Source organism: Limanda limanda, chromosome 8 (genome assembly GCF_963576545.1).
Source record: "Limanda limanda chromosome 8, fLimLim1.1, whole genome shotgun sequence".
Classification (NCBI taxonomy): Eukaryota; Metazoa; Chordata; class Actinopteri; order Pleuronectiformes; family Pleuronectidae; genus Limanda; species Limanda limanda.
Window position 1 is genome coordinate 731,263 of NC_083643.1, and position 15,000 is coordinate 746,262.

General features: G+C 42.6%; 1 protein-coding gene across 1 annotated transcript in view; it reads left to right on the forward strand.

The window, feature by feature from the left end:
- Positions 1-3,468, forward strand: part of calml4b (calmodulin-like 4b) — a 4,715-nt gene extending 1,247 nt beyond the window's left edge. The window contains exons 3-5 of the mRNA XM_061077075.1: positions 106-246; positions 2,639-2,827; positions 3,302-3,468. Of these exons, the coding sequence (XP_060933058.1) occupies positions 106-246; positions 2,639-2,827; positions 3,302-3,399 (428 nt within the window). The 3' untranslated portion in view covers positions 3,400-3,468. The remainder of the gene's footprint in view (positions 1-105; positions 247-2,638; positions 2,828-3,301) is intronic.
- The last annotated feature ends 11,532 nt before the right edge of the window (positions 3,469-15,000 follow it).

The following is a 15,000-nucleotide window of genomic DNA, read 5'->3' on the forward strand; positions in this document are numbered from 1 at the left end:
ACCTGCAGCGCCTCCTGCTGGTGCAGTGTGAGCCTGCAGCTCTCCGATCAGTTTCTCTCTCTCTTTGAACAAGTTGCTGACGTGCGTCTCTCGTTGTCGCTGCAGAGTTCAAAGAGTGTTTCTCTCTGTACGACTGCCAGCGGACAGGAAAGGTCAAAGGTCAGGAGCTGATCACAGTGATGCGATGCCTCGGCTCCAGCCCCACCCCCCCCGAGGTCCAGCGACACCTGCTGAGCCACAACATAGGTAAGTCTGTCCACCTGTCCACCTGTCCACCTGTCCACCTGTCCATCTGTCCACCTGTCCACCTGTCCATCTGTCCACCTGTCCACCTGTCCATCTGTCCACCTGTCCACCTGTCCACCTGTCCATCTGTCCACCTGTCCACCTGTCCATCTGTCCACCTGTCCACCTGTCCATCTGTCCACCTGTCCACCTGTCCACCTGTCCATCTTTCCATCTGTCCACCTGTCCACCTGTCCACCTGTCCACCTGTCCACCTGTCCATCTGTCCACCTGTCCACCTGTCCATCTGTCCACCTGTCCACCTGTCCATCTGTCCACCTGTCCACCTGTCCACCTGTCCATCTTTCCATCTGTCCACCTGTCCACCTGTCCACCTGTCCACCTGTCCACCTGTCCATCTGTCCACCTGTCCATCTGTCCATCTGTCCACCTGTCCACCTGTTCACCTGTCCATCTGTCCACCTGTCCATCTGTCCACCTGTCCACCTGTCCACCTGTCCATCTCTCCACCTGTCCACCTGTCCACCTGTCCACCTGTCCACCTGTCCATCTGTCCACCTGTCCACCTGTCCATCTGTCCACCTGTCCACCTGTCCACCTGTCCACCTGTCCATCTGTCCATCTGTCCACCTGTCCACCTGTCCACCTGTCCACCTGTCCATCTGTCCACCTGTCCACCTGTCCACCTGTCCACCTGTCCACCTGTCCATCTGTCCATCTGTCCACCTGTCCATCTGTCCATCTGTTCACCTGTCCACCTGTCCACCTGTTCACCTGTCCACCTGTCCACCTGTCCATCTTTCCACCTGTCCACCTGTCCACCTGTCCACCTGTCCACCTGTCCATCTGTCCATCTGTCCATCTGTCCATCTGTTCACCTGTCCACCTGTCCACCTGTCCACCTGTCCACCTGTCCACATGTCCACCTGTCCATCTGTCCATCTGTCCACCTGTCCACCTGTCCACCTGTCCACCTGTCCACCTGTCCATCTGTCCACCTGCCACCTGTCCACCTGTCCACCTGTCCATCTGTCCATCTGTTCACCTGTCCACCTGTCCACCTGTCCACCTGTCCACCTGTCTATCTGTCCATCTGTCCACCTGTCCACCTGTCCACCTGTCCACCTGTCCACCTGTCCACCTGTCCATCTTTCCACCTGTCCACCTGTCCATCTGTCCATCTGTCCACCTGTCCACCTGCTCACCTGTCCACCTGTCCATCTTTCCACCTGTCCACCTGTCCACCTGTCCATCTGTCCACCTGTCCACCTGTCCACCTGTCCATCTGTCCACCTGTCCATCTGTCCACCTGTCCACCTGTCCACCTGTCCATCTGTCCACCTGTCCACCTGTCCACCTGTCCATCTGTCCATCTGTCCATCTGTCCACCTGTCCACCTGTCCACCTGTCCACCTGTCCACCTGTCCATCTTTCCACCTGTCCACCTGTCCATCTGTCCATCTGTCCACCTGTCCACCTGCTCACCTGTCCACCTGTCCATCTTTCCACCTGTCCACCTGTCCATCTGTCCATCTGTCCACCTGTCCACCTGTCCACCTGTCCATCTGTCCACCTGTCCATCTGTCCACCTGTCCACCTGTCCACCTGTCCACCTGTCCACCTGTCCATCTGTCCATCTGTCCATCTGTCCACCTGTCCACCTGTCCACCTGTCCATCTGTCCATCTGTCCACCTGTCCACCTGTCCACCTGTCCACCTGTCCATCTGTCCACCTGTCCATCTGTCCACCTGTCCACCTGTCCACCTGTCCACCTGTCCACCTGTCCATCTGTCCACCTGTCCACCTGTCCACCTGTCCATCTGTCCACCTGTCCATCCATGTCTTCAAGCTGCTTGTGAGTCTGATCCGTTTGAATCCGGAGGTTTAGATAGATAGATAGAATCCTTTATTAGTCCCACAGTTTTCACACTGAGCTTCAAACACAAAGAGAACGAAAACAGTTTCATTCCAAAAGTTTCTGTTGTGAACATTAGTAACCGTGTCGTCTGTTGTTGCCATAACAACAGTGAGATAAACTCATACATAGATGCAGACGTCGGTTGAAAAACATTTTTCTTCCCAGTTCCTGAAGGTTTGATGAAAGTTGACTTATTAATATTTGTGTGTTTGCGGATGTTTGCTGGTCTCGTTATCTTTGTGTGATTCACGTCTGACCAAGTTTCATTAACTGCTCAGTTTATTTAACACGTGGAAACGTCAGCAGCTTTACAGCAGCTGCTCTCTTTACATTGTGTTTTATTGTTTTTCTGTTTGCACAACTTATTTCATATGATAGTACACAACCCCCCCCCCCCCCCCTCCTGCTGTGACCTCGTTTCTCCTGCGTCGATCAATAAACATCTTCAGGTGAAACGACTCCTCTCTCCGCAGGTCGGGGGGGGGAGCTGGACTTCTCCACCTTCCTGAGCATCATGCACCGGCAGCTCCAGCAGGAGGCGCCGGAGCAGGAGATCCTGGAGGCCCTGAAGATGGCCGACAAGGAGCACAAAGGCTTCGTCCTCGCCACGGAGCTGCGAGCGAAACTCACCGGGGTCGGAGAGAAACTGACCCACAGAGAAGGTGAGAGAGGAACCGCTCACGTCTGTGATCCTCGGGGTCCTCTCTGGCTTTGTGCTGAAGCCACAATATTATCTTTCTTCCATTAGAATCTTTCAGTAACAGAACATTTAATGAGATTTACGACTTACGATTAACGACTGACTAGTTATAACAATACAATGAATACGACTTGTGTCCTTCTGTCCTCATTATGTATGAAAAAGATGTCAAATTGTTTGATTTGAGTCTGTAGCTCTTCTCGAGTTCCGAGTGAGAGCTCAACAAAATCTGAACGTGAAATCAACCAGTTCTCAAACTCACTTTGGAATAAAGAGGAAAAAAGCACCGACCATGTTGTAAAATATAAAGTTTTGTTTTGAACGTTTGTTTTCAGGTAAAAAAACTACGACTTGAACGTGTCACAGTTGTAGAAACAGAAATGTTCACAGCTTCATTAAAGCAGATGTTGATTGACAGCTGTGTCTGTGCTTCCAGTGGACGAGCTGCTGAAGGAGGCGGGTGTTGGGCCAGATGGGCGTGTCCATTGTGAAGACTTTGCTAAAGCGGTGACGCGCTCGTCTGCAAAACGCTGACGTCGACGCCCACGTCATCGCTGCTGTGACGACCTTCTCCTCTCAGAGGTCACCTGTCATCAGACGTTCATCTGCAACGGTTTTAGTTTCTTCAGGTTGTTTGATCGCGCTCAATGTAGAGATGCTGAGAGTGAGCGCCCCCTCCTGGATCACAAGGCAAAGTGTTCACTTGTAGACGTATATTTTTAATTTGAACAAAAATCTGTCAATTGAATCAATTAATAAAAGGAAGCTCCCCAATTATAATGTTTGTAATGACATGATGAGTCGTCCTCCTTCTCCTGAGGTGAAAGGTTTCTTTCCTTCTGCTCACACAGTTAGAATCAGAATCAGAATCAGAATCAGAATCAGAATCAGAATCAGAATCAGAATCAGAATCAGAATCAGAATCAGAAGGTATTTATTGCCAAGTAGGTTTACACCTACCTGGAATTTGCTCTGGTTATTGGTGCATACAATGAACATAGAAACATAAACACACAATAAATACACCACAATAAAAAAAAAGAAAAACAATAAAAACAATATATATTTACTTCTTATTTACTCACTTTTTCTAATATTTATACAAAGTAACATTTATTTGGACATAAACATATCTATATATAATAATATATAAAAGATGATTTTTGTGAAGACCGGTCAATGTGAACACGTTCCAGGGGTCTCGGGGGGGGGGGGGGCACCGTTGAGCCATTTTGCGACGCCCATTGAAAATTCCTTCAGAATACGTAAATTTTAGGGCTGGGCAAGTTAACTAGTTAATTACGAGTTAACTCATCACTTATTTACCTCAACTAATTATTTTATCTCGCATTAACTCAGGTTTGATTATTTATTGTTTTATTGTGAAAGTCAGGATTTTCATTTTGTGAAAGTCTGTTGCTGACTGCTGCGGAACCGGAAAAAAGAAAATAATTGGCGGAGAAACAACCATGGATAAGGGTACGGAGCTTTTACATGGCCATTTTCATTTTAAAGTTCTTCCAGACGGCAGAGTCGACAGAACCAAAGTTATTTGTAGCCAAGGTGAATTTTCTTATCACCGGAGAACTTCCAGTCTAAAATATCACCTGAATGCAAAACACACAGTTGATATCAACAAATCACTCAACGAAACAGCGAGTGGAGCGAGGCTTCGGCAGACTACGTAAGACGCAGGGAGGAGTATACATGTTTCATAACGAAGAGGATAACATTAATGCCCTGGCCGTGGCATTGAGCTTTAACTTTGTATTTGCTTTGATAACATTGTTAAGTTGAGATTTACACTGAATATTTTATTTAACTGCTACTGTATTAAATGCTGATGTTAAAAGTGTTTGCACAACAAATGTTATGGCACTTTCGTTCATATGGCAGAACATTGAAAATAAAATTGCGCTATACACTACTTTTTAATTCATTATTGGATGTTGCGTATACAAATGCGATTAATCGTGATTAATCAGGGAAATCATGCGATTAATCGCGATTAAAACTTTTAATCGTTGCCCAGCCCTAGTAAATTTTCACCACTTTCTAACTTTCTGCAAATTTTGGTAAGAATTTGAGCATGGTAAAGCCCTCAAAAAGCTAATTAATTTGCCTGAATAATAATAATAATAAATATAGGTTAAAAAAAAATCATTCCAGTAAGGGCGCATGCATTACATTTCTTTATGCTGGATATATGGTGCTGTCTGGTAAAAGTGTACAGTTGCAACCAGGAATCTGTTTTGTAAAAGCTTGCCCTGTGCTGTGGGTCTTTGTGATTCCCTTAGTATAAGACATACTCAGCTGTAATGTTATAAACCTGCCTAGCAACTCATTACATGTTCCTTCCGATGGAGACTCTCCCTGTGTCTGGTGTTAGTTAGACATTCTTGCCGGGCTGCATACAGTTCCTGATGCTCTTTACACACAGACGCACAGTTTAAGCATATAATCAAACAAAGGCTAGTTTTTCTACATCATTCATAGTTATGGTTTAACTGCGTACAGTGATAGAGGTGTGTACACGTGCTGAAACTTTAGCGCATGCAATAAAAGTGAAAGTCACATTTTTAAAGCTCAGTTTTTGTTTTCTTGTCGGAACCTTTTTCCTCCTTGTGGAAAACTTTCCCATCAGCCTGTTTTTTCCACTTCAAGGTGACGCCACTCAGTCCGTTCTCCTTCAATCTGTCCTGGAGCTGAAAAACAGAAATGGCAGCTTTTTGAAATACTTTTAACAGATTCCTTTGCTCTCTAATACAAAGAGTTATGTGTTTTTAGTCAATTCAATTCTATTTATATAGCGTGTAAATCATAATAGACATCATCTCTAGGAACTTTACATAGAAAGTCAAGACTTTCAAATGTATAGAGAAACCCAACCGTTCCCACAATGAGCAGCACTTTGGAGACTGTGGAGAAAAAACTCATAAACTGGAAGAAACCTCTAGAGCCAGACTCAAGGTGGGCAAGAAGGAGAGGGGGGGTGTAAAAGAGGGAAGAGAAGAGAGAGAGATAGTGGGAGGAGAGGAGGCTGGAAAAGAGGGGATGGAAGAGGAAGACAGGGGGCGAGAGAATAGAGAGCGACAAACAAGAGAGATCATTATTAATGGAATGATGTTATTAATAGCAGCACTAATAATTCATCATATAAAAATAATAATAATGATAATAATAATTAAAAGGAGAAGATGTAGTATAATAATTGTTGTTTGTCTGAATCCTGCAGCTCCGGACAGCATCAGGTCCCAAAGTAACATTTTCTTTTGAGGTATTTTTGGTCTTTATCAGAAAGATAATATTTACATGGACACTGCTCTTTCGTGGCAGGAGCTGTAACTGCTCAGCTACCAAGATATTTGTCTGCTGGAATATTTGTATTTTGTGATCGTCACATAGCAATCATGCCAAAATCTGGATTCATCTTTCCTGGTCTCAAATACAAAACTGCAGATCTACATGAGCATTTCCTGGAAGAATAATCTGTCAACAGGATTATAACTCTTCTTTCTTCTGGCTGCTTTGCATTGTAGAACATCTGTGACTGGAGTCTTATTGACATTCACTCCTTCATGGTTATTTGATGATGTCAAACTCTGTAATACATTTGTCCAGGGTCTATGAAGGAGTTATTGTTTCAGGGTGGATTTTGGAGACTTGCCTGTTTCAGAATCTGTTCTTTCTGGTCATTCAGATCCACAGAGGAGCCCTGTATCTTCACCCTCACCAACGTCTTCACTGCTGCTTAGACAAAGAAGGAGAAGAGAAACAGAACATGTTTAATGTGGTCTGTGGTTTTGTGAAACCTACAGTTATTCCTGTGGAGATAGAACTACTCAGATCTTTGATTTAAAACACAGAGTGAGGAACCTCTGCTCTCTGCAGGTTCCTACAGGTTTTAACAAGATAAATGTAAGACTTTTTAAGACCTTTTTAAGACCACTTTGAATAGAATTTAAGACCTATTTCACGACCATACTGGCAAAAAGTATGAAGGAAAATTACTATGAAAGAAGAAATAAGTCACAGAATTACTTACAAAGTAAATTTATACCCGTTCAACCGTACAACAATAACAATACACAAGTCAAACAAGCTTTAAACATGCATTAAACATGCTGAAATAAATTGAAATAAAAGGATGTTCCATAAAACATGTCCAGAGAAGGAAATTAAACATCCCATCGAACACTACAAAACCTCTAACTTCTCAGCTCTGCTGCCTTGGCCACAATCTCATTATCAATTGTCTCAAGCTCAGCAAGCTTCGCCTTGCAGCCCCTCCTCAGGATATTTGACTTGGCGATGAGCACGGGTCCCCCCCCACGGCGGTGCGCCTCGGCTGGCGCCTAGCAGCTGAGAACTGGTGCGGACCACTCGCCCCACTCCACTGTTTCACTCATAACATGCGATAACTACATAAGATTAGTCCAAAGTTACACATGTTGACTTGATATCAGCCGTCATGTGGTGTTATACTCTTGTTTTGTTTTGTAAAACCACTCCTTGCTTCTCTAATGCTGTGAACAACAGGTACAATGTTCATAAAACATGTTGAAAATAATTTAATAGTTAAATTTATAAACAATGTAGATCATAAGTAGTACGTTTTTCCATTACAGTGTTAACAGTTAAATATGTCAGGTCAAGAAAGACTGTATTTATTTTATTTTTATAAAAACACGTATTTTTTCAGGAAATAGTTTTTAATTTCAACCTAAAATGTCAGGAGATACATTATACATTGTTGTTGTGTTAGTTACTATTAAAAATGCTCTTCTAATAAAGTGAGTGTTGGCAAAACCGGTTGTCATTTTTAAGTTGAGGCGACGGGGGTGTTATCGGCAGCTTCTGAATGTAACTAATAAAGTAACTTGTAATCTAACTTAGTTACTTTTAAAATCAAGTAACTTGTAATCTAACTAATTTACTTTAAAAATCAAGTAATCTGTAAAGTAACTAAGTTACTTTTTCAAAGTAACTGTGGCAACACTGCTGGTCATTCACTTTATGTTGTTAACACATTTTAACTCCTTTTCCCAAGACACACAGTCTCACTGTGTGTCTCTCTGAGCGAATGAGTGGGGGCGGAGCCCCGGGGCCTGTGTGTGTGTGTGTGTGTGTGTGTGTGTGTGTGTGTGTGTGTGTGTGTGCTGTCTGGGGGAACATGACACACACACACACGCATTCGCCCGCACAACACTGAACAGGTAGCCGCTGCAGAGCCGCGGGTTGCGACCACAGACTGTATTGCGACCCCTGGCTACGGCGAAAGAACGATTTGTTTACGGTTCCACCGTTAAAGAGATGCCGACGTCAAAACATAAGTTCCGCTTCACATTTCCACCTCCCGGGCACAGTTTGAGAATCCATACATTTTTAAGACCTGGCCGAATCAAATTTAAGACCTTTTAAGACTTTTTAAGACCCCGCGGGAACCCTGTCTCTGGGCTGCACGTTGCCTACAAGACAGTCTGAGCAGGCCTGTCAGAAAACTCACAAATAAGCAAATAAGCAGCAATAAAAATACAAAAAAGATTCTCACTTGGGACACGCTGTTCCATGCTGTAGCACACAAAAGGTTTTCTTTCTTCACAGGAAATTAATCTCCATTTTCCTCCCTCGTTGAAATCTGCAACACCACATACGACTTCCATCGAGCCAAGTGGGTTGAAACCCTGGAACCAGGAGCTGAAAGAGAAGTGACTCCCGTCGGACCAGTAAATCTGAGGATCTCTGTACAAACCGATCCATGTCACATCACCAGGGCCACCTGATATCAAGCTCTGTATCTTGTTGTTGTCAGTGTCGTTCGTCACAGTGGCCAGATCTGTGTAGTGTTCTCTGCAGTGCTTCTGAGCCTCAGACCAAGTCTTTGGTGTATTCACAAACTTGAATCCTCCTGCAACTGAGTTTGAGAACAAAAGAGGGATTGTTGAGATCACAGAATGGATTTCAAAATCATATTTTAAACATGATGTTGTATCTTAAAGATCAATATAAAGCACAACATTACCTCTGTAGCAGACAAATGGACGCTGTCTGTGGCAGAAATCATCAAACCATGATCCGTCTTGATACATTTCCACACAGAACTGATTGGCTCCTTTATAGTTTGGGTCACCAGGATTCCAGTTCCTATATTCAGCTCCACTCTGGTTGAACCCATCTGACCACTTCCAGTCCACATGACTGAACAGGCCGATCCAAACCTGAGACCTGTGACCAGCAGCAGGAACTGTGTCTTTCAGTTTCTTCATTTCTTCAGCGTTTCCCACAGTGGCCAGGTCGGTGTACTTCTCTCTGCAGTAGCTCTGAGCTTCAGTCCAAGTCTTTGCTTCAGACACAAAGTGGTACTGGTGGAGGAGGCAGGTGGAGAAGGTGAGGCACCCTGAGGAGGAAACCAGTTATTGTTGTTATGTATGAGGACTAATCTCTATATTCATATTTCCTGTTAGACATCATACAAACAGTTGAATTCACTGACCTGAGAGACACAAGACACCAAAGAGGATCCGGTCCATCCTGATGCTGCTCGGTGGACTGTCTGTCCCAGTGTCCTCCACCAACACCTAACTGATCCAGCTCTAGTGCAGCTTTAGGGAAATGTAACTCCATTTCCTCCTCTTCTACTGTAAATAGTCAGTGTTCTTTATGCAAAAAGGCAAAGATGCAAACTACAAAAATGTTCTCGTTTATTTCTGGTAGCATTTTTAGACGTTCTCTAGCTTCAACTCAATTTAATAAATTGCCTGCAATATAATTTCTTCTCATTAGTCCAACGAATTTCTCTCACATAAAGCTAAAATAAAATGATTACATCAACTAGTTGATTGGTTAGGTTGATTTACATAACACCAACGTATCATTTATCTACATAGATGATGTGAAATTGATTTTAGTTAGTCCAACACAAAATGATATAATTGGAAATTAATAAGGCAATATAGCTTTTCATCTTATCCTCCATTTTTTTCCAAATGCTCAGAAGCTGGCGTAGTAAAAATCAACCAACATTGAAAACTTTTTGGTTTGTTTTACATACGACAAATATCAAGAAACTAACTGATCAGGAAATTAAAGCAACACAATCCTCACGGTTATCCTGAATTCAACATCAATACAAATAAATATAGTTTTGTACTTAGAAGATATTGACTTTTATTTGAATACATTTTATGCTAAACCCTTTGAAGTGCACTGGAAAGAAATGGTAATCTTAACAGCTCTGTAGCAGAGTGACTTGCAGAATAAGAGGCCAAGAAAACTACAGTGTTCTCCTAATATTCAATATGATATCCATTCAGCCATAAAGAAGCCAATTTACAAAGAAATGTCTCCCCTTGGAGAGGCGATGGACAAGTGGCAGAAACTTGGACTACTGGCAGAAAAAGGTCTCTGGTTCGATGCTCGTTCGACTCCACGGTTCGACTCCACGGAGTTTCAACAAAAACTTACCTGGATAGAATAACAACATAACAACATAAAAAACGAACCTGGATCTGTCCAAAAGATCAAAAGACTATTCTCCCTACCCTGTCGAGTGCCCCTGAGCAAGGCACCTTACTCCCCCAACATCTGCTCCCCGGGCGCTGTACATGGCTGCTCACTGCTCTGCTCTGTGTGTCTGTCCAAAGATCACACCAGATGGGATAAATGCTGAGGACTAATTTCCCCATTGCATGAGTGTGTCTATGCATGTTTGTGCATGTGTGTGGGATAAATAAAGTGTATCTTCTTCTTCTTCTTCTTCTTCATGCATCTAGCAATATTGATCACACATTTTCAGAAATAGCCATTCACCAGTTTGAGTCTCATGCCCAGCTACAGTTACAGCTAAACTGTAACTGTAAATGAAAACATTTACAGACCAACAGAATCTGGTTTTAACTCATTAAAACTCATTAAAGCAGTAATTATAATGGAGCCTCTAATCTGTAACAGAGTGAATGGCAGCATTACGAGGTGATTCACAACTAAAGAAAACCACAGTAAAATCGTGTTAATGTCCATTTGGCCTGAGTTGAGTCATGAAGGTGACAAGGCAGCAGCACGCAAGTGGTGTAGAGCAGAGTCAAAGTCACATAGATGGAAAGGGGAAGTTATGTGGACAAAATTTCCATATGTGAACATACTTCTCCCAGCTTATGGAAATCCAGTCATTAAAAATGTGAGAACCATGATGACATCACTGAGGTCACACAACTTTGTCGGCTGTGTTTCCCGCTCATGCAAACAACTTTATTTTCAGCTGCTGCAGCTTTGCATTGAGCTTTTGCCAATTCAAATTCATTTCTGAAATATTACTCTGCGAGAAATGGAAAACCTGACGAAGACGCTTACGGTGAGATGAGTTTAAAAAAACCAGCTTCTAGTTTCAGACAAAAATCCACAAATACCTGGTGTTGCCTACTCTCACAATGTTCAAGAGTGATCTCCATACCGTTCCATCAATTTGGTTATCAAAATAAAATATAAAACACTAACATTTCTGGGGCTGCAAAGCAGCACTGGGCGGGCCCGAGCACATGCATTTTGAAGCGTTGCATGCGTTTTGCGTGAAAGAATTAAATAATGACTGAGAAAATATTGACACAAAGAGCTGTTCAGGGCTGGACTCTGATCTTGAGACAAAAGTTTGGTGGTGATAGAACAATGCAAAGTGGAATTATGACAACATTGTTTCCTTTGGCGAAGGATGAACCTACGCCGTACCTCAATGTTTACACGGTTTGAGGAAATGTCCCAAATCTGAGAGAGAGAGACGTGACCTTTGTAAGACAAAGATTCCTTTGATATTTGACCGGCTCAGCATCAAAGGATTCATGGTCGATGTATGTACAGAACATCGTGTTTTCATAGCGTGTAATCAAACTTTACGGCACGCCACGGTCACAGCGTGTGACGAAAAAAAAATCCGTCAGTCAGTTTTTATGTGATGACACTCATCTCAATTTGAAGTTTATCCGATGAAAACCCTGGTACAAGTACATCAAAGTAAAAATGTGGAATATGGCCAAAATGGCCACTAAATGCAAAATAGCAGGCTTCCTGTTGTGTTTTTCCAATCGCACCTACAGACGTTTTTGTTTGTCTGGTCATGATACACCTGTATATTGATTTTTGTGAAGACCGGTCAATGTGAACACGTTCCAGGGGTCTCGGGGGGCACCGTTCAGCCATTTTGCGACGCCCATTGAAAATTCCTTCAGAATACGTACATTTTCACCACTTTCTAACTTTCTGCAAATTTTGGTAAGAATTTGAGCATGTTAAAGCCCTCAAAAAGCCAATTCATTTGCCTGAATAATAATAATAATAATCCTTACAATAACAATAGGGCCTCACCTGACCTTTCACCTGACCTTTCACCTGACCTTTCACCTGACCTTTGATGTCTGTGCTCACCTGACCTTTGATGTCTGTGCTCGGGCCCTAAAAAAAGATCATGTGATGAAGGAGGATTTAAAGCATCCTGTCGTTTCCTGTTAGCACCGCTTCATGCATATGCGTGTGTGTATCTGTATATGTGCGTGTGTGTATCTGTGTATATGAGTATGTGTGTATCTGTGTATATGAGTGTGTGTGTGTGTGTATCTGTGTATATGAGTGTGTCTATCTGTATATGTGTGTGTGTGTGTGTGTGTGTGTGTGTGTGTGTGTGTGTGTGTATCTGTGTATATGAGTGTGTCTATCTGTATATGTGTGTGCGTGTATCTGTGTATATGAGTGTGTGTGTGTATCTGTGTATATGAGTGTGTCTATCTGTATATGTATGTGTGTGTGTGTGTGTGTGTGTATATGTGTGTGTGTGTATCTGTGTATATGAGTGACGGAGCTGCGTCTCAGGTCCAAGTCCTCGTGTGAGTTCACAGACGTTCTGCTGTCATGTGAAGAAGCTGCTCCCCCCCCCCCCCATGTTGTAGTTATGGCTCTGCACCAGCGACACCCAGTGGCCAGAGGCAGTATGTGTCAGTCATTCATTCTTGTGAACACGATATATGAAGAACGCCTCCAGGGAAATGTTAATTTGGACTCAAAGATGAACTGATTTAATAGTCAAAGGTTAAAGGTCAAAGGTCAAGTCCACGGTGACCTCAGACCACACCTCTGGGACTCCCTGAATAACGGAGGACATACAACCTCAGGACAGAACTTATGTGAAAAGTTTTCCTATTTGTACAAATTTGACTATTTTACAATATAAAACCATGAAAATGATCATCACAATTACTTTAACTGAAGTAAATAAGAATAAATAAACAAACTTAAAATAATGCAGACGCATTTGGGCCATTTTGTTGAAATCAGTATTTACAAACTGTTTTGGGAAATTCATATTTTTTAAGAAAAAATTGAAAATGTTTTTCTATTTTACAGCGAGGAACTCAACATCTTTAAGTCTGAAAATCAAGAGCAGGAGTTTTTACTTGATATTAGATGATATTAGATTAGTCTCATGATAAAAACTTTGGGCTGTAATTCAGATCAGATTCAAATGAATTTTAAATAAATAAGTTAAGTACATGATTATTTAGCTTTTATGTTTAACTGCATTTTGACCAATAACTGATATAATTCTAAATCATGTTCCTGCTTCACGTTGAGAATAAGAGCAGGTTCTAAAGGAGGCCTCTGTTCTTGAGGTTTTATTTCAGTGAAGTGTTTTGGAAACATTCTCTTTAACACAACTTGTCATGAAGTATCATGACAAGTTGTGAGAAATGAAATTATGTCCGAAAAGACGTCAGAACACTGGTGTTGCTGATTGGTTGACTCATGTTGCTGATTGGTTGACAGCAGCGTCTGATCTGAAACGATTGGAGGAGATTTCTCTTGAGAAGCTGCAGCTGTCATGAGCAGCTGAGAGGAGGAGAAACTTTTCATTTTAAACTAAACTTCTCAAACCAGATGGAACCTTTAAAGACTCTGAACCGACTTTGAGAAACTTGACTTCTCCTCCATCTCCTCCTCAGGGAGAGATACACACTCAGCACGCACACTGGAATCCACGTCGACACAAATTAAACATTTTATTTTACAAACATTGACCTTAAGGTCGCATCAGCAGGCTTTTTTTTTTACATTCAGTTACTCAAGCTTGTACATTGAACACATCAGCAGTGGTGGGAAGTAAAGAAGTAGAAATACTTTGTTACTGTACTTAAGTAGATTTTTCACATATCTGTACTTTACTTGAGTATTTATTTTCCTGACGACTTTTTACTTTTACTCGTTACATTTGAAGAAAAATATGTTTACTTTCTACTTCTTACATTCTCAAACTGGCTCGTTACTTGAGCAGCGGAGGTTGACGCAGCACGCACCTCTCTATCTCTCTCTCTCTCTCTCTCTCTCTCTCTCTCTCTGTCTCTCTCTTCTCTCTCTCTCTCTCATCTAGGGTTCAAAATTTGTAAAATTATACATTACATACATTATATTCATATTCAGATAAATCTTGAGGAGAAACATTTTGGGTTGTTTTGTGTCTGTATAGGACTACTATTAAAAGCACTTTGCATTTTTAATTTTTGGTACTTGTACTTTTGATACTTAAGTACATTTCAACACCAGATACTTTTGATACTTAAGTACTTTTAATATGAGCTACTTTAAGACTTTTACTCAAGTCCTTTTCTGACGGGTGACTTTTACTTTTACCGAAGTCACTTTCAGGTCAGATATCTGTACTTTTACTCAAGTATGGCTTTCAAGTACTTTATACTCCACTGCACATCAGCCACAACGAACGACAGTAAACTCCACAGCAGAAGTTGGAAGCAGCAGCCGGATCCTGCAGGAGCGGACCGGAGCTCCTCTGCTCTGAGACCAGGAAACACAGCAGCAGCAAGAAGTTCTTCATCTCCCCCAGAACCCAAAACCTGCTCCAGCACCGGAGTCACATCAGAGTCACACCGGATCCAGCACCGGAGTCCCACGCAGGGGAAGCGCAGCAGCCGCTGGAGGATTTTACGCAGCTGCGCCTTTTACGCGCAGTTTACGCACAGTCCTGGAATCTCCTCGTTATTGTTTCATAACTTTAAATTGTGATAAAAACATATTAAAATCCAGTCCAGTCGCAGAGTGAAAGGTTCGAGTCCCTGTGTGGAACCAGTGGAACCAGTGGAA